Source organism: Lissotriton vulgaris, chromosome 5 (genome assembly GCF_964263255.1).
Source record: "Lissotriton vulgaris chromosome 5, aLisVul1.2, whole genome shotgun sequence".
Lineage (NCBI taxonomy): Eukaryota > Metazoa > Chordata > Amphibia > Caudata > Salamandridae > Lissotriton > Lissotriton vulgaris.
In genome coordinates this window covers 862,840,612-862,865,831 of record NC_141693.1, presented here as the reverse complement: position 1 = coordinate 862,865,831, position 25,220 = coordinate 862,840,612, and the positions used below count along the sequence as shown (strand labels likewise).

The window sequence follows — 25,220 nt, the reverse complement described above, 5'->3', positions numbered from 1 at the left end:
CAAAAAAATAATACTCCGATGTTTTTCTTTTTTTTAAAAAGCCCTCGAATATATACAGAATAAAAACCACATTACTGCAAAGAATTTTCGGATCAGAATAGCATAATTCAGTACTATAAGAAATATTTGTAACCATTCAAAATAAAGGACTTTTAACATCTAGAAAGGTTTTTCCAAAATACACACATACATTATTATTTTTCTAAACTGAAAAAGTTACTCTATGTCAAGTATAACTGAAGATAAATACACATCTGCGAGCAAAAATGTAGAATATTTCATACATGGGTAAACATTAATATGAATGCAAATAATACATCCAGTAACACATTTCATGCGATTGTCCCTTTAAACATTGTCTGAAATACAGACGCACCACGTACATACACACACAGGCACATATATACGGCAACTCTCACATTTCACATTCTCTCATACATTTCTTCTCTAGACCATTTTGAACAAAATCTCAGATGAATAAGTTATTTGCTCAAAACGTTATGGTGAACATTGCAAATGTAGATGGCCGTGTGGATGGAGCTCTTTGCCAGAAGACACTCCCATCTCCCCTTTGGCCTTTGATCACCTCTTGTACAGTGACATGGTCTTCCCATATGAATCATGATTGGACTGACCTCCAGGTCGGGCCACTCGCATGATGCCCTCCTAATGTCAGAGTATCTTTGGCAACCTACAGTATCACACAAAAGATGTGTTGCTGCAACAGGTGGGTGATATGTGCATAGGACCATACAGTCACATATCCAGGGTGTGTTGTCACTTAAATCTGTAGTGGTACCAAGGACATTGTCATACTGGTAAGAAGATATTTCCTTCTATTGCTGCCTCTGTAAACCTAACATGAGTCAATACACCCAACACCCAAAAAAATATTGTGTGTCCACAAAATATGATTTATTCTCTTTTATGAGGAGCATCCCACGTACCCTTCAAATGGAATAACGTAATTCGGACACAAGCGTAACTATACAAAAGTCACCCGCTATAGACAAAAAAATATATGTTCTCCACTATAGGGTGCAATGATTGTATGTTAAGAGATCTTGGAATCTTCAACATCACACAACCACGGTCAAGGATTTATGGTTTAGAGACATAGTAATTGAGGTTTAGCCTCCCATTATTTTGCATTTATGGGTTTAGGTCTATGATCGAGAGACTCCTCTTGGTACATCAGAACCCAGCATGTATGTGCAAAAGCTAAAAGGGCATGTACTAATGTTGGGCTGGGGGAGGGAGATTTTGCTGTAAAACATTTCTGATGTATCCTGACAACTAAAAGTGCCTTACAAAAATATAACAGGGATAAAGACTATGTAACGAATGGATGCTATTGCACGTGAGCTGATCATATCTTATTTGGAGGAAACAATCTTTGGGCAATGAGGTATTTGTGTCTAAGAATCTGCACTGTGCCTGGGAAAGTGTGATCGCAGGGCAAAAGAAAACTGTAGGTTTCTCGAGTATTGAACAACAATCCACGAAGTACCAAATCAGATCATATTTTACCATTCTTTTGTAGCTCTAGACTCACTTTTCTTTAAATACATTCAAAATACGCAATCAATACTATCCAAGTTCCATACGAGCTGATGGATTGTTCCACTGAGCCAGTGAACATAGCATCCATAAACTAATATCACAGAGTAAGAATCCAGTCTGGTCAAATTTAAAGCCTCTCCTCTGCCAACCAATATGGTATGGCCACAGTTCTACTTCTCAGGTTGTCTCCACAGTAAAGCAGCAACACAAACTGCAGCCATCCTCACTTTGAGGGGCTGTGAGGGATACATCAAGCCTCTTCACGTACTAAAGCCACACAAGAAAGAGCAAACATCCCTGAGTGCTTTCTGAAACCAGTGACACTACCTTGATAACTACAAAAGTGGATAACAGCAGCTACCCTCACCACTAGTCTCACCGGTGCACATCCTTCTGTCTTGTTTTCCCGATTGCCATAAAGTAAGCATGTCATACCTACAGGTTAAGAAACCATTGGCATCCACCCAACAATCATCCCAAATCAGACTCGGGTTTCAGAGCCTTCCCGCTTCTTCCTAAGATCCATCCTGCTAAATACTGAAATATCAAATCAACTCTGAAGAAACCAACGAGAAAAGTTTGGAAGCCAGAACAATCCTCTACACCTTGATCCTCTCAGTGGCCCGACTCAGATCCCTCAATTCACATAAACAAGACAATCTCATCAGCTGTTCATGATGCGGAATATGTTTTCTTCATTCATCTTCCCATAACAGAAGACAGCTGAGTGTGGACTTACTCATACACGGACCTCTAGCCTAGACCACTGGTTGCACTCTTTCTGAATCGTCATTATTAAGACTTCGCCATAGTGAACAAAATCTGAAAATATATTCTTCAAAAGCCGTACTGAGGATAGGGAAGTGTTAAATGTCAAACTCAGACAATGGCTCAAATAAAACTTAAAAAATTTCTAACGGCATAAGGGAGATCATAGCTCTTCGGGGGTGGGAGGTTGGTCAGTCTACTGACGAATACGATGTCAATCAGATGTTATAAACAGAGATCAATGAGACAAACCACCCCCTATCTATAACTGTTTGTGATGTCAGTGAGAGATTCTTTTATCAATGACTCAGTTTGTGACTCTTTGTGAAGTCATAAAAGGAGATGTGTAAAAAAGCATCATGGTCTCTCATTGTGATATTTCCAAACAGTCAGATGAACGCTCACAGATAAGTCAGTACATATGTATATTTGGATAAACTTAAAGCACGATATGGGATATTAATATGTATTTACGTGTTTAGGTGACACTGGCTCCTCATGAGTAGACGTATACTTAAATAATTTCTCTCACTCTCAATCTAGATACACTTGTTTGAGAATGAACAACTCCAGTTATAAAAAGGACCTGCACCATAATGTCTTTGTTATAGGAGCAACATATTGTGTTTAGTGTTGGAAATTGATTTAGTTTGAAAAGTGGAGAAGGTGTGAGATAACACCAAGTGAACAGTGCATGACTGGACTAACTTTCCGGCTAGTCTTAACAATAGTTCAACCAAGGAGTGACAACCCTTATCAGTCATAGCACCGATTGATTAGAAAGTTAAATTTCATTATATTTGGAGTGCTCTTCACGCATATCCCCATTATCTTTGTTATAGGAGTAACATATTGTGTTTAGTGTTGGAAAAGAAAAATGTCCTCTCTCAGCATCAGAGAGGATGACTAATAATAATAAGTGCTGGGCTTAGGAGTAGAGTTTGGTATGGTGTGGTGAGGAACCTGGGACTACTGTCCCGTTTGTTCAGTGAGACCTTGACATAGTTAAGCGTTCTTAGGGTGAGTAATGTTCATAGCTGTGAACAAGTCAGGATCATAGCCGGGAATAAGTGGGGAGGGTTGGGCGAGTGGTTGCTGAAGGGAAGTGGTGGGGGTTGCCGTGGAGGAGAGATGATGCTGTGTGAAGTGTCTTTAGGTAAGTGGGGTGTATGTTGCTGTGGTGGTAATGGTATCTGCAAAGTAGTGGCATCAGACAGCTAGCAATGAGTGGCGGATTAGGTAGCTGTGGATAGGTAGACGAAGGAGTAGTAGTAGAAGAAAGCTGTATGGTGGTTCTTAGTGTTATGTATTGTAGATATAGCGCTAGTGTGTGGATGGGAGGTTGATCGAGAGATTCAATGCAAGTGTGATTGGGGGTCAACGGTGAATTGCTAGCCCAGGTCACTACTTGTGGGAATTCGTAGGAATGGGTGGGGATTCAGAGATTAAAGTACATTAGGCTTGACTTTGTGAAGTGATGACTTAGTTCTGGATGTTTAAGTGGATGTTTAACTCTTGAAACTGAGATTTATATACTTTAAAGGTATGACAACTAGTTCTAATAAAGGTAAATATTTGTCATAAAAACTAATGGGGACACATCACCTTAGATACTGGATGTTTTCGGAATACCAAAGAAGTCTTGTGTTTATAAAAATATGACCGAACTTTAACCTCAAGTCAATGCATGTCCTATAGAAATGTTACAGAAATTAGGTCCACAAAAGCACCAGTTGCAAACCTTTCACTTCTTGAGGCATCCAAAGGTTGCTTCATTTTTTTGATGTTCGTAGGTAATGACTAATAGGAAAGATGCTCTATACCTTGAATAAACTGTGAAATTGAAGTATTTTCTTATTCTATCATGGTCGACTGAAAATTCTGAAGCTCACTCATCATAGCAAGCAATTTTTCCCTCAACTGACAATTGGCATGTTAAAATATTGATTTGCAATTTTAAGCTCATTTTTAAATGTGAAACTTTACATTATGAGAATTGCTAACACAAACATACTTGACATTGTTGTTAAATGGTGTACTGTGTAGCCTACTGCATGTAAAGATTGAAACATCCCAAATGTCTTTTGCAGGTCTTTTTGCTTTGCATCAAGATCCAGCCTGAGGGTTTTTTTGAAAAGTGAGTAAACAAACTAGCCCTCTTTCTTGAGACCAGAGGGTGCAAGTAGATGAAGGAAGCTTAATTGTGAAGAAGCCCGTCAAAATCAACTGATATGAAGACTGTGATTTTTCTGGGAGGGCGAGAAGAATGACCGCAAGCAGCAAGAGGTCCCAAAATATATTTTTTTCTCCCAGAAGATTCACACCTTTTTACATGAACAACCGAAGGCATGAGGTTTACTGTGAGTACTATCATTTGAAAGCAATATATTGTGATACAGTTGAGGTGTCTGTCACTTCTTGTACGAGAGAAATCATCTTCCACTGTGTGAAACAGGTAATTCTCAAAAGTACAACTCTACTCTTTTATAAACCATAAAAGAGACCTTTTAGGCATCAAGAGTGCATATAGCTCAAAACATGGATTCCTTTGGCAAGGTTAAATCTGCCAGTGTGTGTTACAGATCGTTGGGCGAAAAGAGATCTAGATCGCCCTAAAAAAAAAAGAGTCTACATCGGCTGTGACAGACAAGATAAAAGTTTCAATGGGAGTCTTTTGTGTTCACTGCTGATCCAAAAGGTGGATGATGTCTTTTTCCAAAACTTGCAAATACACTCACTCAGACACAAAAAACAGCAAGCAAACAAACAAGTGTCTTGAGTATTTGAATAAAATCACACTTAAGTCAACCACATCTTCTGGAAATTACTCTGTCAAGCTCTGAAGGTATCATACAAACATTTTTTTTTCTGACCTGGATTATTGTAATCGTGTCCCAGGACTTTACCCAGAATCTTGGCGACTGAACAATGATTCCTCCTACACTGCTGCATTTGCATTTAGAGATTTAGACACATACACATATGCGCTCACGCAGACACACTTACACACACATTCCAGAAAGTGGCTTTCCAAATTAAAAAAAGCTTATAAATAAATGTGTCTAGTCTCAAAATCAGGGATTCCTGGGGGGAAGGTACATTCCAAATCCCACCATGCCCCCTGTTTTTCACAGTAAAAATTTAGTGGCCTAATAAACTATGTGAGTTAGAAACAATATACACACACAGCTCTATTGACGAAAACTCATAATAAAATCACGTATCGCCACGTAGCCAGCGTGTAGGAACCGTGTAAACAAGACCTCCGACGGTGTGCCGCTGTCCATAACACTGTAATGGTAAAAAAGTATCTCTCTAGAGAGGGAGAGAGGCCCTCACACTATATAAATAATATATCTTGCAGTTATACATACACATAGGCAGTGTGTTACACTCTAGTGATAAGGCATATTATTAGGTTGCAGGTGGGTAGGTAACATTGGCGGGGATTTCATCCCAATACGGACTGCTCCGGTTGTCGACAATGGCAGCTGGTGGGAAGATTCCCAGGGCCCCTGCGGAGACCCTGCCTTCATGTCCAGTCAACACTTCCGCTGTTTTATTGAACTCGCCGGCAGTAGTAGCCGAGCACTTTGCACTTTTCACACAGGTGCTGCGGGTGCTCCTTGCTCTGGTCCGATACATCCAGGCCGTCCGGTTTTTCCAGGGGTCTCTGTAGAAGATATCAAATGAAGAACAATTAGATTGTACGCGATCTCCAAGAAATAGGTCATGCAACAGAAGAAGCGACAGGAGGATCTGAGTACTGCCTGAGATAGTTCACACCTTCATACTGGTTTCATAATGCTTTACCTCACTTGTTGGAGACTATGGGCTGGATAATACATTATTTTACTGACATCTCTACCGATAGCTTTTTACATGGCATTGTCAATAGATCTATTAAAGTAAACATGATATACAGAATACAGAACCACAGAATTGTATAAAGCGGTCTGCCAAGAGGCGGGAAGTTGTCCTGATAATTGAAAGTACTCATTGAATCAATATATGACCATGCTTTGGATGCCTGAATGTCAGCAGTCTTTTGAGCAATTAAAAGTTGTGCTTTCCTCTGCTCCTGTGCTTGGCACGCCTGACTATGTGAAGCCGTTAGTGCTGTATGAACACAAGACGGCTGGTTTTGTGCTTTCTGTTTTAACACAGGCCTTTGGAGATGAGCAACAGCTGTGTGCTTATTTTTCTGCTTTGCTTGATCCAGTCGCCAGAGCCCTCCCGAGCTGTCTAAGAGCGGTCGCGGCTGTGACCAGCTCTATAAGGAAGTCAGCTGGGCTCGTACTTGATACTGACCTCACAGTCATGGTGCCCCATGCTGTGGATACCCTATTGAATAAGACCAATACACAGCACCTCACCAGTGCACGTCTGACCGGTTATGAGCTAACTCTCTTTGCACCACATGTCACGATTAAAAGGTGTGCCACTCTAAAACCATCCATGTTACTGCCCCTCCCTTCTAAGTGTGTGGAAATTGACATACATGATTGTCTTTTTCGAACAGAGGAATAGAGGAAGGGACGGGTAGGCCTGGCTGATGTTCCCTTATCTGACCCCTAAGGGGAACTATATGTCGATGGCTCTTTTTTCAAATTACCAAATGGCACCACCACCGCAGCATATGCGCTTATTACATTGCATACGGTAGTTGAGACATCACGTATTCCTTATCAGTCCGCTCAGGCAGCTGAACTGGTCGCCCTTATTAGAGCTTGTGAATTGAGCGAAGGGCTGGCTGATAATATTTATACTGACTGCCAGTACGCCTTCGGGGTCACCCATAATTTTGGGCGCTCTGGGTAGAGGGAGGGTTCCTTACTTCCCGTGGGACGCGTATCAGACATGGTCCTCTTATTCATAAGCTTCTGTCTGCCTTGACACTTCCTAAGAAATTGGCTATAGTAAAGTGCAATGCCCACAAGGTAATTACTGAGGATGTGGGAAGAGGGAATGAATTTGCAGACCAGACAGCTAAGGAGACAGCTCGACAAAAATGAAGAGGATGTTTGTAGCGGGTCCCGCTAGGTGGGTGCCCAAGGTCACTATGTTTGAGGATACTCTAGACAATGTGAAAGAAATCCAAAATGAGGCAATGATTGAGGAGTTAGCAGTATGGCAGGAAAGCACAGCACACTTAGACGAGGATAGATGTTGGACGGACAAGTCAGAAAAACAGAGATGAATGTTACCAGATGCATATGTCCTCCCTGAGGTCACTATGGTGCACGGGCTCGCCCACATTAGTTCAAAAGTTATCTGTAAACTGTTAGATCCTGTATGGCAGAATGACAACATTCCCAAGGTTGCTGCTCATTTAGAAAAGTACTGTATGGTATGAATGATGTATAATCCTGGAAAAGGCACCCCTACACCCCCTGGAAATGTTGCACCGCCTTCCTTCCCTTTCAAGGTCCTTCAAATAGATTTCAGCGAAATAGAATGAGTCAACAATCTGAAATATGTGTTAATGGTTGTTTGTGCATTTAGTAAATGGATTGAGGCTTACCCCACTAAAGAGAACACAGCCATGGAGACAACAAAGGTACTCCTGAAGGAGTTCTTCCTGTGTTTTGGGTTGCCCTGTTTGATTAGGAGTGACAGCGGAAGTCACTTCAATTCCATGGTTAATCAGCTAGTGTGCGACGGTCTGCACATCAAGCAGAAATGTCATGCTGCAAACCACCCCCAGTCAGCAGGTCTGGTTGAGAAGTACAACAGTACTCTCAAACTGAAATTGGCAAAGATTCAGGAGAGCACAGGATTGGAATGACCAGATGCTTTACCATTAGCTCTTTTGTCTACAAGAGCTATGGCTCACTGTAGGACAGGGTTGTCACCATTCAAGGTCGTGTTCGGACGCCTGGCAAATGTCTGGGGCGTCCCACGACCTCAACGGTTTTCAGAAATTGAAAACCCTTTGCTAGTGGATTACCTGTATGAGTTGACTAAAAGCTTACGTTCTATTCACCGACAGATCCACAAAGTCCTACCACCAGCACCTGAAGGGCCAGGACAAGATATTCGGCCTGAGGACTTTACGCTGACCAGGCATTTTCAGAGGAAAGGCACTTTGGAGCCGCACTGGAATGGGCCGAAACAGGTGCTCCTCGCTACCTGCACTGCTGTGAAGGTGGCTGGCTTGAAGAATTTGATTCATTCCCAACACTGCCGCAAAGTGCCTCTCCTTTACCCTATTACCAGTGGGTGCTTGATGGAGTAGGTGACTCCAAAATAGAGCAGGTGCCCCGTTTGGTTCCTTTTTCGGATGCCTGCCGGACGTGAGCAAAATCGGAAGAGGTAAATAATGCAGTGTTGAACGAGGCAGTGCCTCCTGAGATGAGGGCCATCCAGGAGCCTCAATCTGCTTGCCCATCTGTGCTTGAACCCCAGCCTTTGGCCCCTCTGTGTCTGAGCCCCTTTTTACAGACCCCTCTGTCCCTGGAGTAGCTAGGTATAATCTGCACCCCCGACGGAGGAACAGTGCACCAAAGGAAAAGTCAGATGAGTAGGGATGGACTCGATAAGTCAGGCAACAGCAGTATAGGGAGAGAAAAGATTGGTGCATTGCTCGGACACTGGACAGGATTGATCGAGCGTGCTACCCTGGGAAGGGGGGTGCATCATCCTGAGCAACGTGGGTTTATTCAAGAGCTGTTAGGATAGCTCCACTGCCAGTGCTCAACAGCGCCAACACTGATGAACAATACGAGTCTACCAGTGCGGCTCTGAAGGATACTGGGAACATTTGCACCCTTTTGTTTTCTTGTCATTGTCCCCATTGCAAGTCCTTTACTCTGGTTAAAATGTATCTATTTGGTCGCTCCATTATGGAGGGGGCACAGCCATTTGCAGCCCCATGTGTTGGGCAGAGTGAGTCTGGTTGGACCAGTTGGACTACAAAGAGTAAAATAGTTTTTGTGGTAATTGCCCTGATATCCCTGATAGCAGTACTATGGTTTCATGAAGAGAATTAACCTATGCACTCTATGATTGGTACAACGCCTGTTCCCCCTGAACACATATTTGTTACTTTGGCCCAGCAGAAAGGTGAACACTGAAAAAGGTATATTGATAATGTGTTTTTGCAAATGCCCCAACAGGCCCATGATATATCCAATGTCAAAAATTGTTGGATATGCAGACTGCTCCCTTCTGTTACACATAAGAGTGATAGCTTGTTGTTGCTGCCTCTGTCTTATTTAAGCAGCTATGAGGGATGGTTTGAATTGCTCTCTATGGTATACATTCACTATATTTCTTGTAATATGACTATGACATCTGCCGATTATTTCACAGTGTTAGAATATGTACGTGTCCACCAAGGATTTACCCCGGGAGAACAAGGGAACCCTGATACATTATCCCCAGCAGCCTGCATAAATGTTTATGAAACAGAGAAAAATTTAATATGGCTCCAAAATGAACTGTTGAATTTTCAGGGATTTAATGTCACTGAATACTTTCATTCATTCCAGATGTGCAATATTAGTCAAGATGAGGCAATACCGGTGCCAGGAGTCAACACAACAGCTGGGTTTTGTGCTCGTGGGTTTGGGACAGTGAGAGTAGGTGAGAGTAATTGCAACTATACATACACATTGAGCCTGAGTAAGAGCCCGCCTTGGCTCCCACTGCATAATATTTACTTTGTTTGTGGATCTCAAGCTCATGTTTGGCTTCCTTGGGGATGGTCAGGTGTCTGTTATCTCTCTTTCCTCCTTCCCCCAGTGTACAAATCACCGTCCAACTATCATAGGGACCATCAACTGCATTGTTGCAGTGCCTATCGGTTCCGAATTAAAATGGTTATTAAACCCGAAGACATAGACCAGACAGACACCTCTCTGCAGCAGTTCACAGATGCTATGAAGGGTATTTTACCCTTTTGGGGCCCTATGTCCAATAGCCTTAACAATTGTCAACTCACCAGTTGTGGAAAGGGTCATTAATACCACAGCAGGAATTTTGACAAATATTACAGCTGAGCTCCAGGCTACGAGACTTGTTGTTCTTCGGGACAGAATGATGTTAGACGTCATTCTTGCTGATCGGGGAGGGGCCTGTTGCATTATTGTTAGCAATGCTGTGTGTACAAATCGGACCATGCCCCTAATGTATACACTGCTATACAGAAGTTGCATAAGCTTACATCTGACATCCACCAAGAGAATGGTACCGGGACACTTTCTGGTTGGTCCTGAGGTTTAATAACATCCTGGGGGTGGAAGATTCTTATCTTTCTGATAATAATAGCAGGCGTCATTTTCACATGTTGCCTGTGCGTACATTGCCTTCCTGCCTGCTGTGCTTACTGTGTTGGAAAGTTGACACCCACACCAAAGGCCCCAATACATGATGCTAATTCTTCAGCCATGATGATGCTGGCTGTCCAAGACTTAATGTCTATTGATGAGGGTATTTTTGAATATTGACAGTGTATGTATTAACTTATAAAAATTGTTTACTTAATATGTAAGCAGTTATTGGCTTCCTGGCACTAGACATAATTGTTAGCAAATGATAAAAGGAGGGTCTGTTGGACTGAGAATGCGTCTAGCAGACTCCTAGCATTGTGCAAGTTAAGTTAGCATTTGCGGCACCATTTTGTATCCAGTCGCCATTTTGTACTATGAATGGAATTAAGCTTCTGTCACTGAAAAATGATCCAACTGGCAGCTCCACAAGGTCAGACTGAATTTATCATTTGTCAGGTCCAGAGAAGAGTTTTCCTTCTGAAAAACAACAGTCAAGTTTCAGATTGATTTAGAAAATGTTTCAAACTTCCCTACTTCAAAGACTTACTATGACCAATCTACTTGTCTCTAACCAATGCTCCATTGCAGTTGGCCTCAAATCAAGCCTGGGTTCCGTTCTGCAGGGGCCATTAACCAACATTGGTGCTTTATGCTTTTGCCACTATTTTCACTTAAGCCTTTAAAACTGCACATCTCCCCTTCCCCTTTTTTGATTTTTCATTTTAATCTAATTCTAGTTATTACATTTTACAATAATTATCAAAATTGGAGTTAGATTTTTAATGTGTTTCTTTTTCGTCTTTCTAACTGTATTGGTACTTCAAAATGCTTTACGCAGTTTCTCCAAGTTAAGCCTATCTATCCTGTGCCACAACTGCAAGATGTTGAGCTCAGGTTTAAATGACTGAAACCTTTGATAAGACCTAGCAAGAAGGTTACTATTACTTGTGGTGGACACCAATCTACCCCAATTAATAAACCAATTTCTCACAGACACTTTCTTAGACCTACCAGCAGCTCTGTGTGGAGATCTACCCACATGATGTGCTTCAGATGAATTCTTAGTGGAGCACATGCCACCACAATATTGAATACATTTCACTTTTAGTCATTTTGTATAAAAGAATGTGCCCCCAAAAGCATTCTGTAGGTGTGTAAAGAGTGACAGATGCATTTCTTGGACTCAAATTTCACCCATGATTATCCTTTGGTCCAACTTCACTGTGGTAAATATATCCCCAGCTCTTCACTATTGAACTAAAGATATCTATCTTTATACATTTGTTTACTTGGCTTAACTCAGTGCATAGACTTAATATTAATTGATGCATTTCTAAGCACCATAACAAGATGGTCCCACTCACTAACATCAAAAGGTCCAATTTCCTTTGCACACATTCTATCAGACTTCTTCCCTCATGCCTATCAGAATGTTCCTCACTGTCTGTGCCACTAGACTCCCTCCAACAGTTACCATAATCGGGTACACAAGTCCCTTCAGATTTCACTGTCCATTATTAAAAACTCCAGGAAATCCTCCTTCTCCTATCCATGCTTCATACTATTCTCAAAACAGGTTTGGACCTCAGATGAACCACTAAGGTTCATTTTTATTCCTAAGGGTTTCTGCTGCAGCCACCCTGACAAATCATCACCTTCAATTCTGACATAGAACCTACAACCAAATCATTTATTTCTAAAGTCTGTCTTTGCCCCAAAATAACAAACACATCAAAGGGAAATCCACCATACATCCTTGGCCTTATAGTGACTTATCTGAAGACCACTACACACATAAGCAGGTAATGACAACGCTTTTTGGCTAAAGAGGCACATTTTGATACCTAATCTTTCACTATTATAACGTTGCACCTTTTATGTTACACCTCATCCCTAGGGCTGCCATAACCACATTGACCAATGCAAAGACAATTTCTTCAAAGTTCTCCTTCAACTCACTACTACCCTAGGTTTCGGCCTCTGACTACTTTTGCAACACTTCAATCAATTACGTTTACCGCCACAGTTATTGCAGCTTTGCATACAGGCAACCTGTAAAACAAATCAAATGTATTTCACTTCTACACCTAAAACAACATTTTGTTTCCACCACTTCAGTTTTTTCTGTTCTGTTTTTCAACTTCACTTCCTAGAAAATCACCCTCTTTACTGACAATTCAGTATTGCTTCCCTTTCTATCATGATCATGTTCAGTCTCCATTACATTCAATCTCTTTTACTCTTTTACAGATTCCAGGGATTGAGCTATCCCTTTAGAAATGTCCATCCTTTAGCCACAGTGCTTCAAACAATTGAGAAATAATGTAATTACCATGAACTGATCTCTCGGTCTCTGATCATCCTCTGCCTAAAATGTGCATGTCTTGGTCAACTTGCTTATGCTGTAATATAATCCTCTGCATTGTGAATAAATTGGCCATTCCTCAACTTTGATCATTTCCTGGTTGGCTGCAGGCTAAGAAGGTGCTTTTCGAGGTGGAGGGGCTGCCGTGACCCAGTCATAAACTCTCCCACTGCCCAATTCTAGTTATAGCCTCCTGCAGTGTGGGGATAATTTGAACATTTATGGTTTCCTGTATGGCTTGGTCCAGGGTTTCTCGTGATTCTTATTTTCATACTGAAATGATGTCTTTGCAAGTCGGTGCCCACTTTTTGGTGTATACACACACAACATCCCACTGCCCATAAGGCTAGGCTAGTGCTTGTTAGCTGACCATATGTTTAGTCTTTATCACAAATATAGTTTGACAGTCTATCTTTCACATACCCTCAACACAACACGCCATCAGGTGCAGCATCCCATATTATGTCAACCTCATCTTGGTGGACATCATGCATGACATGGAAACACATCCCATAGACGGAAAAGAAAAACACCAAGCATGGTGTAGCTTGCTATCCATGTGGGTAGGCTTTTCAGCAACTAACCTAGGGGTAGTAACCAGTTTATTCTGAAATTAAATGAAAAGACCATTTGTTAAGCGCGATAGCTACCCTTAGGCGTCCTAGCACTACAGACAACGCATGCAGGTGAACAATTGGATACTATTCAGATTTATTAAAAAGCAGGGTTTTTAGATGTTTACGGAAGGGGAGTAAGTTGGGTTCTGGTCGCAGAGGAAGGGGGAGGGAGTTCCAAAGTTTTCCCGAGTTATTGGAGACCGAACGGCCCCCACATCTGGCTCTCTAAATCTTGGGTACTGTGGTGAGGAGAGAAGATGCTGATCTGAGCTGTCTATTCTGGTGGTAGAGGGTGATCAGTGATTGATTGATGAATACGAATACGAAGAATTCGATGGTTTTTGCTTGAAAAATTGACATTTCTTTTTATGGAGGGTCCCTCCGTGGTCTGCAAGTCGCTGGAGAGTGGCTCGCAGCTGAAGGTGATGGTCTTCTATTGTTGCTGAATGTATAAAAATGTCATCGCTGACGTTTAAAACACCTTGAAGCCTCGACAGAACTTCCCTCACAGCATTTTGGAATATTTCTGCAGCTGACGATATTCTGAAGTTCAGCCTCTTGTAGCGTCGAAGCCCCAGATTTGTTGAAAATGAGGCGATATACCTACTTTCTTCTGCTAGCTTCAGCTAATGATAGCCAGCATTTAGATTCCAGTTTAGAAAGCCCTCTAGAGCCGTTGAGGTTGGCTAAGATGTCGTCGACCGTTGGCATCAGATGTCTCTCTCTCTGTATTGCTTGGTTGGGCATTCGCATGTGAATGCAAATTCTGTTTGGTCCTGGTTGCTTTGGCTTTTCAGTTATGACCATGGGAGAGACCCAAGGGGTTGGTCCTGTTACTTTTTCTATTACCCCTTGCTGCTCGAGCTTTTGTAGTTCTTGTTCCACCAACGGACGTAGGTGGAATGGTAAGCGTCAATGCCTCAACGCAATGGGCTTTACTTCTGTGTCGATGTGTAACTTTAAGGCAGGTCTTTTTATGCTTCCTAGACCCTTGAATAATTGTGGGAATAATTAAAGGATGTCTTCTGTTTGTAATGTTTTCACAGAATTCACAAATGTCACTAGGCCCAGGTCTTCGGCAGTGTGACTTCTTACTAATATGTCTACTTCAGTCAACCACATGGAACGTTGTTGTGATTTCGTGATTTTCAGATTTCACGTGGACCGACATTTTTCCTTTCAGTGGAAGCGGCGTTTGGCTCCCATACGCGGGGGGGTTGACTTTGGACGGTGTAAGTGATGGTCTTGGATTTAGTCTTTTGTACTGCTGGCACCCCATGACATTCACCGATGCCCCTGTGTCAATGAGTGCTGTGACTGGCAATCCTGCTATCTCTATGGCACACGTTAGTTGAGGGCGCCGTCTTCGCTTGAGGTCGCTTGCAAAAGATATGAGGTAGCACTCTTCTTCATCATCTGTGGATGAGTCTTCAAGACATTGTTTTCGGTGTGTCTGAGTTGTTGACGTTCTTGCTGCTGCGGGCTCTTCAAATCAGAGGTGTCTTACTGCTTTGAATGGCAGTCTCCTTCCGGGAGTCTCTTTGCTTCGTAGTCCTCATAGGCATGCACTTGCGAAGTGATTGGGTATTCCGCATTTTGCACATGTTTGTCCTCTAGCGGGGCATTCGTCTTGAGGGTGTTCCTCTTTTCCACAATATCCGCACTGTGATCATCGCAGACTCCTACTAGGCCATCGCCCTCCTCCCCCAAGAGTGGGTGTTCGAGCTGCATCTACTCGCACTGTCTTTACTGTCACAGCTTGCTCTGTTGGGTCGGTGAGCACTGCTTTCATGGCTGTTGACCTAGCATCCGACAATTCGTGTGAACGTGCTAGGATGAGTATATCCTCCAGGGTAATACGAGGTTGCCGAAGGATCAGGGTTTGTAGAGTCTTGTTACGGCACCCTTGAATGCTTGTTGTACTTTCCTGTTGCAGATCGTGTTCCTCTGCTTTGCTGATTCCTACGCTTGTGTGGGATTTCAGCACTGCCTTTTTTTTTCCTCTTGCAGTCCCAATGATGGGTGTATCAGGCAACTGCTGGGCATGCGCATTCAGTCCCCATTAATGTATGCTCGACCGGGGCTTCGCCAGGAGCATTAGCGCATTGTCACGCCCATACTTTGCATTGTTCACAGTCTATTGTGTGCAGGCGCATGGTGCCTTACTTGCGTCTCTGATTACCGGCCGGTGATCGTGGTGTCTTCTTGCTGCGGGTGGGCGGGCGATCCGTTTTTTATTCAGCGGCTTCGCTCGTTAGTTATGGGGACAGCGCCTCCGCGGCTCCGATGTTGTGCTGGCAGGCTCGACTGAGCAGCTTTGATTTTGAACCGGTGGAGTCCTAGTCATCCCACCCTCGTCGCCAGTGTCAAGATGTCCACAGGATAGTGGACATATAGGAATAAGATGATTGTGACGCACAGCGGCTAACAAGTAAGAGACACACACACCATGATACTGGTGGTGAGCCGGAAGTCCCGAGCGACTCCGGCCCATTTATTTAAGCTCTCTGGCCACGAATGGCCAGAGAGTGATACAAAGTGTGAGAGAGCTTCCTGCCTGGGGGTCTCGTGGTTGGCGAGCAAATAAACTAGACCGCGACAACACGGTATAAGCTGCATCAATCCATTCTCATTTCCTCCTCCTATGACATCACCGCCTTTCAAGTGGAAACGACCCTCAACATGCTCCAACCTAAAACAATGGAACATTGTGCTACATTGTAAGTAAGATCTGAGTGTTTATCCCTCCCGACAGAGTGATTGCAGAACTGAGCGGAGATGTATTGCCTTCACGGACCCCTTTCAAACAAATTAACTGTAAAGGAAATTCCATACACTCTGGGGCATCCAGTATGGGGAACTACACTTGCCAATTTTCATGCTGTTTTTCTTCTTTGTGACTTTTAATATTCAGTGCTGCCAGGCGCATTTCAACAAGGAATTGGCTTTCGAATTTTAGCAGCACAGAATTCTGTGCGTGTGGAAATCTGAGTTCTTCAAGTGTCAATTGACTCCACTAAGAACTATCGGCCTGATTCATCAATCTCCCGTTTTGCGAGGCCCTAATAGCGAATCATAGCGAATCGCTACTAAGGACTCGCATAACGGGATTCAAGTAGGATTAGCAAAATTTTTTGCGATTCCTACGGATTCCTTATTTGCGATTAGCAAATTGCTAATCGCAAATAAGGAAAAACTCCCCATTCATTCCTATGGGCCAAAAGGCCCATAGGAATGAATGGGGAGTATTCCTTATTTGCGATTAGCAATTTGCTAATCGCAAATAAGATTGCGATTTGAAGGGTGCCAGGGGTGTCCAAAGGACACCCTGTAGCACCCCTCAAATGACATTTGACACAGGTGTTGCACACACACATGTCCAAAGAACATGTGTGTGTGTAACATGCAACTCAGAAAAATGCATTTAAATGCATTTTTCTGAGTTTTCACAATTTACCGCGAGGTTTGACCTCGCGGTAAATTGCGGCCAGAAATTGCGAATTCGCAAAAGAAATGTGGATGATGAATTACATTTAAGGAATCTCAAATAGAGATTCCTTAAATGTAATTCCTCGCAAAATTGCGAGATCGCAATCAGCGATTTTTGCATTTGGGATGATGAATCCCAAATGCAAAAATCGCACTCGCAAAGGGCCAGATTCTCAGAATCTGGCCCTTTGCGAGCCGATTTGGCCTTGATGAATAAGGCTGCAAGAGTTTCTTCTCGAAAAAAATCAAGACGGTAGGAGAAATGTGCATCAGCCAAAAAATGATTTTTCTTTAAAAAAAAAAATCCCCGAGTGTCTTTGAAATATCAGCATTTTGCTTTACCACGTGAACGCCTTTTGTTCCTGTGGTAAAAAGTGTTGTTAAGGCCTAAAGGAATTGGTGTGATTCGCCTTTTCGGAAGAAAAGCTTTTTTTTAAATTTACTTTACAATATATGTGTTTTTCTCCTTTTTACTTGCCACGAACGTACATGTTTTCCATCACAATGCGTGTTTTTTAGGGGTTGTCATGCTTCAGGCTGGGTAATCTTTCTTTGAGAAGTGCGCGAGCAGGCAGAGGCGGGATCATTTTACAGTCCGTCCAAGAGTAGAGAACCCCCGAGAGCCCCCGTTATCCTGTGCTTATTGATATAAACCAGCTTTATTACCTAAGGCCCTGGGAATCATTTTTTTCCCTAGAAATGCCGCAGAGGTCGCTGGGAAAGTCCAGCCAGGCGCCAGCAGCTCCCTGGATCGTGGTCAGAAACAATACTTCGGAGTAGTCCCGCGTGCAAGGCGCTGACCTCGGTGTTCTGGCCCTCAGGCCGTGCGGTTCAATGGGGGCGCTGAGTGGCTGGTGGTTATTGTTGCATGACGGGGTACTCATGGTTGATCCACTTTGCTCCAAGGTCATTTCACTAGATGTATCAAGGCAATTTTTAGTCGCAAACGCTGCGATTCGCAAAAAAGCAGGGTTTGCGACTAAAAATTTGCTAAATGGTATGCATTAGGTATATCGCATCGCAAAATTAAGGAATCGCAAAATTTGCGATTCCTTAAATGCTATGCAACAAACACTTAATTTTTGAGAATTCTCCTTAAGAAATCGCAAATTACCACCAACTTCAAGTTGGTGGTAATTTGCGATTTCTTTCACACATGCACTTTTTGGAATTTGTGAAGGTGCCATATGGCGCATATACGCAGAAATGTTCATTTCAGGGGTGCATCAGGGTGTCCTTATGACACCCTTGCACCCTTGAAATGATTCTCAATTTGCGATTCTCAAATTGCGAATCGCAAATTGAGAATAACTTCCCATCATTCCTATGGGCCTCCAGGCCCATAGAAATTAATGGGAAATTATTCCTTAATTGCGATTCGCAATTTGCTAATCGCAATTAAGGAATTTTAAGAAATCGCAAAAAAATTGCGATTTTCTACATACATCCCTATTTACAAATCTCAAATAGCAATTTCTAAAAAATTGCTACTTTAGATTCGCAAATCAGGATGTTGATACATCTGCCCCTAGGTCAAGGGACATTTGGCTATTTCGTCGACTTTTGTACCTTTGACTCTGTAGAGTCCTGCTGGACACGTCATGCAGCAGCACCCTCCTTGGGGGCAGTCCTAACACCCACCCCCAACCCATCCATCACAGGTGTCACCAGTCAGGTGTCCCTGCCAATACAAAGGGTGGGACAGTGCCCTGGGCCAGTTATACCCACCAATTCGTAGTGTGTGAGTAGTACTCATCCACTACCCGAGGCGTTTCACTCTTCTGTCACTCAGAACACTGATGGTGGGTTGGACCACTCTACATGGGCTGAGTGGGTGGGCGGGGGGGGGAGGGGCAAAAAAGCATTATAAAAATGAGGAGGCAAAACAAACTGTTTTTAATGGAGACTTACATAGAAGCATGTAATATTACATGTGGGATGGAAGGCTCAGGCTGGGTGTGATCTCTCCTCTAGATCCTTCCATGTTGTTTAGGTGATCTCATCATCTAGGCTATGGTTAAGCATCATATCAGTTAATATTCGAGTACTAAATGACAGGTCTAAACGCACCTGGTAAAATGTATTTGCTTAGTCACAGATGCCTTCCTAGCCAAGTCCAGCCATTGGGTGAGGACCAACTAGAAGTAGCATGACACCAGCTGTCAACTCCCATGGGATTATCGACCATAGTGAATTACTTCCCTCTCCAATAAGCTCTATACAGCCAGAAGATTGCAGGTTAAGTTTCAGGCATGGACAACTAAACTTCCCCCCTACCCCCGTCTGAGATAGATAAAACGAGTGCCGCTGAACTGCCTGTACCCAGGGCATGGGATTGATTATGTCTTTAGAGCAACTGGACTATGGACCGATAGGGGCGAATCTATTGCTAGGACGTAAATGAATCAACATAGCATATGAGCAAGTCCAAGCCTACTATTAATGTGCAAGTCCACATCCAATACAAAGCGTGGTAAGCAATACACGACATGCAATATAATGGGCTGGCGTATACGGCCCAACAAACAGGAGTACAGACTTTTTTTCCTAACAGGGAAGGGTCTTCTTTTGCGTAACTGGCTCCAGGTCTCGACCAGCACCACTTGCCATGGTTTTACACTCCGACTTTCCCTCCTTAAGCTCAAAAAACTCTACTTCAACGGCCCAGGAGATACCAACCCTAAAGTAGACGTAACAAACACGCTTGACTCATGTGGCAATCAGGTACCACTCAGAGAGTCTAGACACACAAGCAAAGCTTACGTTCCCTCCCCTTCTGAAGCAGTGGCCGAATGAGTGATCCGCGAGTTCAGCTAGCTCGGAGTGGTGTTGGTTTAAATTACCGGAAGTGGGCGGAAAGATCAGTCAGGGACAAAAACTAAAACAAAATTACACAGAAAATGATTTGAAAAGTAACTTAACAAGCCAGGTGTGAATATTCAATCTAACACTTTTTAAAAAAAATCTAGGTCTTCTACTAACCATCATTGGTTTGAAAGGGGAAAACTACAATACCCAGAATGCACCAAAAAACACAAAACAAGCTACGCTATTTAGAACTGGCATGGGAGTGCAGGGATGCGGAAGGAGCTCACAGAGCCATGAGAAGACCAAGGGAAACTTCTGTAGAGGTAACAAAGTTCATGTTCATACGCAGCATGACCCACTCAGTTTACAAACTATTGTTGAAGCTAGTAGGTGGGCCCAGAGCCCAGCATTACACTTCATGGGTTTAAGGCACGTTTGTTACGACTGGCCGGGTGCGGCTGCACAGGGTCACAGTTCACATTGCTGTTATCCTCCTCAGTAGCCTTCCCGCTGGACTCGTAGATGTGCTGTTTCTGCTGCACACTGGATACCTTCTGCAGCCAATGCTGCCACCCATGGGACTGGGGGCATCACCAGAATACCACCACTGGCCTGATCAAGAAACCACCTAAAACCCATTTGCCCAGGAGGGGAGGAGGGGAGGAGAGGATTAGAGGAACAGAGCAGCAAAAAGGAGGAAAGTTCCCTCATTCTGCCTCCACATCACAAAGGAGTGGAGGGTTCATAGGAGGACACCTGGCTAATGAGGTGCAACCGACCAAGTGTCACTCCCTTAAGAGACCGAGAACCCCAGAGACACCACATTGTTTGCCCAAGCCTGCCAAATGGACACAGTCCAAGGCAGGAGAAGATCCAAGGAAAGTGAGACCGGACCAGAAGGTGGACAGAAGCACACAAGGCCACAACTGTGATCCAGACACTAGGACCACATCATTCTGCATTGTTAAAGCACACCGTGCCACACCCCATGAACCATGTCTGATGGCAGTGACACCTCAAGGTGTAAGTCCTGCTCCAGAATACAATTTTACATAAGAGGGTCTTGGGGACAATATTTACCGACCCTATAGTCTCCACACCCCAAAATATATATATGAGAAACACACAGGGAGACTACCGGTCAACTCTACGTAAACTATACAGATACCCAGAAGGAAAAGGACATCACGCAATCACGAATTGAGTAGCACCTAGCTAAGAAAAAAGTCCCATCAGCCCACCACGCTGGCGGAGCATCATCATATGGGTTGATGATGCTCCGCCAGCATGGTGGGCTGATGGGACTTTTTTCTTAGCTAGGTGCTACTCAATTCGTGATTGCGGCAAGCCCTGCTCCACCTAGAGAAAGGAGACAGAACCACAGCTCTGTACTGCCCAAAGAAGAAGGTCCTGGAAGAGAGAATGCCATGGAGTAGGAGCTCCGACAAATTCCCACAGGAGGGAACGCATGACATATGGCCAGACACCACAGAGCACCAACTGAATGCACAGCGGTGTAACGAATGTTAAGGCCCCCCCAGCAAAAGTACACAGAGAGGCCCCCACTCTGGATATAATCCGGAGCTCTCATTCCTGAGTACTGAGTACTGTGCTGAGGGAGACCCCGGAAGCTCGCCCCCCCCCCCTGCACCGCGGGGGGCTGCCGTCCGTATTGCGCCCCTGGAGACGTTAAGAATTGGACAAGCAACTGCCCTGATCATTACCATGCCGGAGCCCAACACCAGCTGGTGACAGACTATAGAGACATTTGACTACTGAGAGGCCCTGTAGGCTGGCTAGAAGAAGATGCATGGTGCTGCACCTAGAAGGAGTAGAGACTCAAGTGACTAGAAGTCTCACTTGCATAGTCCAGAAAATGGTGCATGCCGCTGCACCCAGAAAAGAGACACTAGCAACAAGAAGTCTCAACTGCATCATTGGAAAGAAGGTGTTTGCGGAAGCACAGAGGAAAAAAGAATAGGAGGACGTGTAAGTGTGACCTGTTGGTTCACAATGGGAAACATAATGACCAGCCAAGCCCACTTGGGAAGATCAAGAGAGGCCAGGCCTGAAAGGCACGCCCAAGAAGACTCGAGCTGCAGACAGAGCCCATGTAGACACTCAAGCAGCAAGCCGCCAAGGTGAAAGAAGGATGATCTTGTGACAGCACAGCAGGAAAACAGAATAAGCTGCAAGCACATACGAACCTATGGGCCTATCAGGATGGCGGACGGACCTGCGTCCATCCGCCACCCCAGAGGAGAAGGGACCGTCGGCAGGGGCAGCGCCGGTCCCTTCGTGCTAATTAGGATGTGACCGCCACCCTGGCGGTCACATCCTGTATTTTTTAACATTGCAGCGGGTGCTGCTTGAAGCAGCACACGCCGCAATGTTAAAAAAAAGCATGTTTTCCTTTGCATACACGAAGATGCAGGCACCGCGCGGTGCCTGCCGCTTCGTGCACGCAAAGGCAGAGGGGTACCATAGGTACCCCCCATGTGCACCCCTCCCACCCCCCCTTCACCCCTGGGGGCCCGAAACGGGCCCCCGAAGACAACACCGTATGCCTTTCCACGGCGGAAATGCCGCCGTGGAAAGGCATAGGACCGCCGCTATCCTAATATGGCTGGCGGTGTCTGATAGACACCTCCAGCCATGTTAGAGCTTTTCCTCCGCGGTCGGAAGGCGACTGCGGCAGAAAAGCGGCGGACGGAAAACAGATCCTCCCCAGCCATCCTAATCCAGCGGGGGGTCTTTTTCCAGTCCGCAACGGATAATCCGCATCCTCTGGCCCGGAGGTGGCTTCCGCCGGCCCGGAGGATGCGGATTATCCGCAATCATAATTGGCCCCCTAGTCTTTGCTCTGTACTTTCCAGCATATCCATCCATGATGGTAACAGATGGCTCAGTACCCAAAATATCCAGGCCCAAGGATGCAGATGCTTTTAAAAAGGAAGAATGGAAACACCTGGCCACATCGCTCCCAATTGTCAACGACCCAATAAAGAAGCCTTGCAACCATCAAGGCACGTTGTTGCCACCTGTTGGACAGGTTTACAACACAACTGGCAACCCCATCATGCCAAACCCTGTCTAGTATGTCATCACTAACATCCATGGAACAGCGAACATCACGAGTGGAGTACAACACCACTATCAGAACTATAGACAAGAAGAACCAGTGACACTCAGAAGAGTCAGTCAACCAGAGACACCCTGATCCCGGTGGCAAGAGTGAGCCTTGACTAAAACCCATCTACCACTGCAGGGGCTCCTCGGCGGACTTGCAGTGGCCCAGATGCAGCACATATGCAGCTCTGGCACAGACCACATGTAGTCCTGTGGCAACTCATCCAGTGGGCCTCCAGAAGAGCAAGAGATGGCCTCAACACTGCCCCACAGATGGATTCCAGGAGTTAGCAAGGTCTTGCAGTGGAAATTTCAACAGATTGCAGCTTACCAAGACCGTCTTCGAGGAGTCAAGCAACACCACCAATGCAATCTTCGCAATGGATTCTGAAAATGCTCCTAACACACCCCGTTGAATTTTTTACACCAACCACAAATCATCCCGCGTATCAGCAGAGTGGCCCAACTCTTATGGACATGATTCCATCAGGTATTTTGCCAGGAGGTCCCTGATGTCTCTGAACCAGCGTTCATGTCCTGAGTCAAACCGGTTTAAATTATGAATGCGAGTGGGGATGTCCTATTGCAGCCAGTGTCACCGGCCCATACGTCCAAAGCGGTCCTGCTGATTGACTCTAGATACTGATGGACTATGTGGTATCTAGTTTGTTTGTTTTGTTTCTACAGGTTGGACTTATTGTCCTTTCCCTTTGGAAGGAATGTAGTATCCTGCTGGACACGTCATGTGACAGCCACCGTCTTGGGGGAAGGCGTAGCTCCCACATCCATCCATCCATCTCAAACATCACCAGCCAGGTGACCCTGCCAATAAAAGGAGGTGGGTGTACTTGCCCTGGGCTAGTTATACCCACCAATGTCTAGTGTGTGTGCCATCCCTTTAGTAGCATGTGGGATGAGGGCCAACAAATCTATAGCCTCCATGTAAAGCCATCTAGTTTGAGCATGGATCCTTCCCAAAACACAACTTTGCTGCACAGAACAAAGGGTACCTTTGCCATAAAGAGAAGCGCAGGACTCATTCACCGCACTTAGGGCTGAGGGCTGTCAGTCAGGCGATGCGTACAAACTCGCCCTCACACACGCTTCAGGGAGACCAGTTAGTTTCTTCTCGTTGCCAAGCAGAGATGTATAGTGGGCCTTTGGCAGAATCAGCACAATCAAAGACAGGCGCCAAGTATTGTGGAAAAAGCAGCTTTCATTTGCTAGTCCTGCGCTCTACAACAAAATTCCAGCAAGTGGCACTACACCCAAATGAACAAAAAAGAATGACCACAAGTTTTTGCACGTTACATTCCCACTTCTTTAACTCTGTCCCAGACCAACAGCAACAACTTGACGCTTGTATGAATGTACCACCCATCCTCTCAAACGCCCAGGAAGATTTTGTTTTCACCGGATCTGTTTAAGAAGATCAGTAGACAGTTACACCATTCTTGAGCAGAACATGACTCAACCTCGCTGTCACTTTGATCAGAGTTGAGGGTGACATTTGAGCACCGCCTAACATTCAAAGATGTTTTTGTGAGTGCCACAGGAACTCACTCAGAAAAGGATGAACCTTTCCAGTACATGAGAACAGACACCAGTACAAGTACATATTATGTATTTCAATTATATTCACTATTTCTGTTTTGTAGTCAAATGCACATGATGTGAAAGGTTTGCTTCAGCTATTGAAACCCAACCAGTGGAGTCTTGTGCACCATACAAGCCTCAACATTCAGAGACAAAAGTGCAATTACTTTGAGGTAACTCAAACATTCCTCAAATTTATCACTTTAATGAACCTTCCGCGCTTACCCGCTATCATGCTATACTCGCAAAGAATTTAAGAAGTTCCAACCTTATTTTGCTTTTCAGCAAGTATCAGATATTAATCTCCCTTAGATCATAGAATGGGATTCAGAGGTGCTTTAACTGAGATGACAAATCAGCTCTCTGTTTTCCGAAGCTATGTATTGGATGGATGGCTACCATATTGTATGTTCATGAATTCCTTGGAGTGAGGAAAGTGGTTTATTATATGGTACGGATGTGCGATCTCACCCTTTTATAAAGTCAGAAATTCATTTCCGGTCCAGCCAGGTTAGTTTGAAAAAAATTAGCTCAATCCGGGGTAGCTGTAGCTCTGAGCAGTAAGGCTTCATCAAAAAATAAGTGTAAAGCATTAGGAAGTACCAAAACAGT

At 44.3% G+C, this 25,220-nt stretch overlaps 1 protein-coding gene across 1 annotated transcript in view; it reads right to left on the bottom strand.

Moving 5' to 3' along the window:
• Positions 1–3,762: 3,762 nt before the first annotated feature.
• Positions 3,763–25,220, bottom strand: part of ZCCHC24 (zinc finger CCHC-type containing 24) — a 212,508-nt gene continuing 191,050 nt past the window's right edge. Inside the window, exon 4 of the mRNA XM_086922432.1 lies at positions 3,763–6,004. Coding sequence (XP_086778558.1) covers positions 5,891–6,004 — 114 coding nt within the window. The 3' untranslated portion in view covers positions 3,763–5,890. The remainder of the gene's footprint in view (positions 6,005–25,220) is intronic.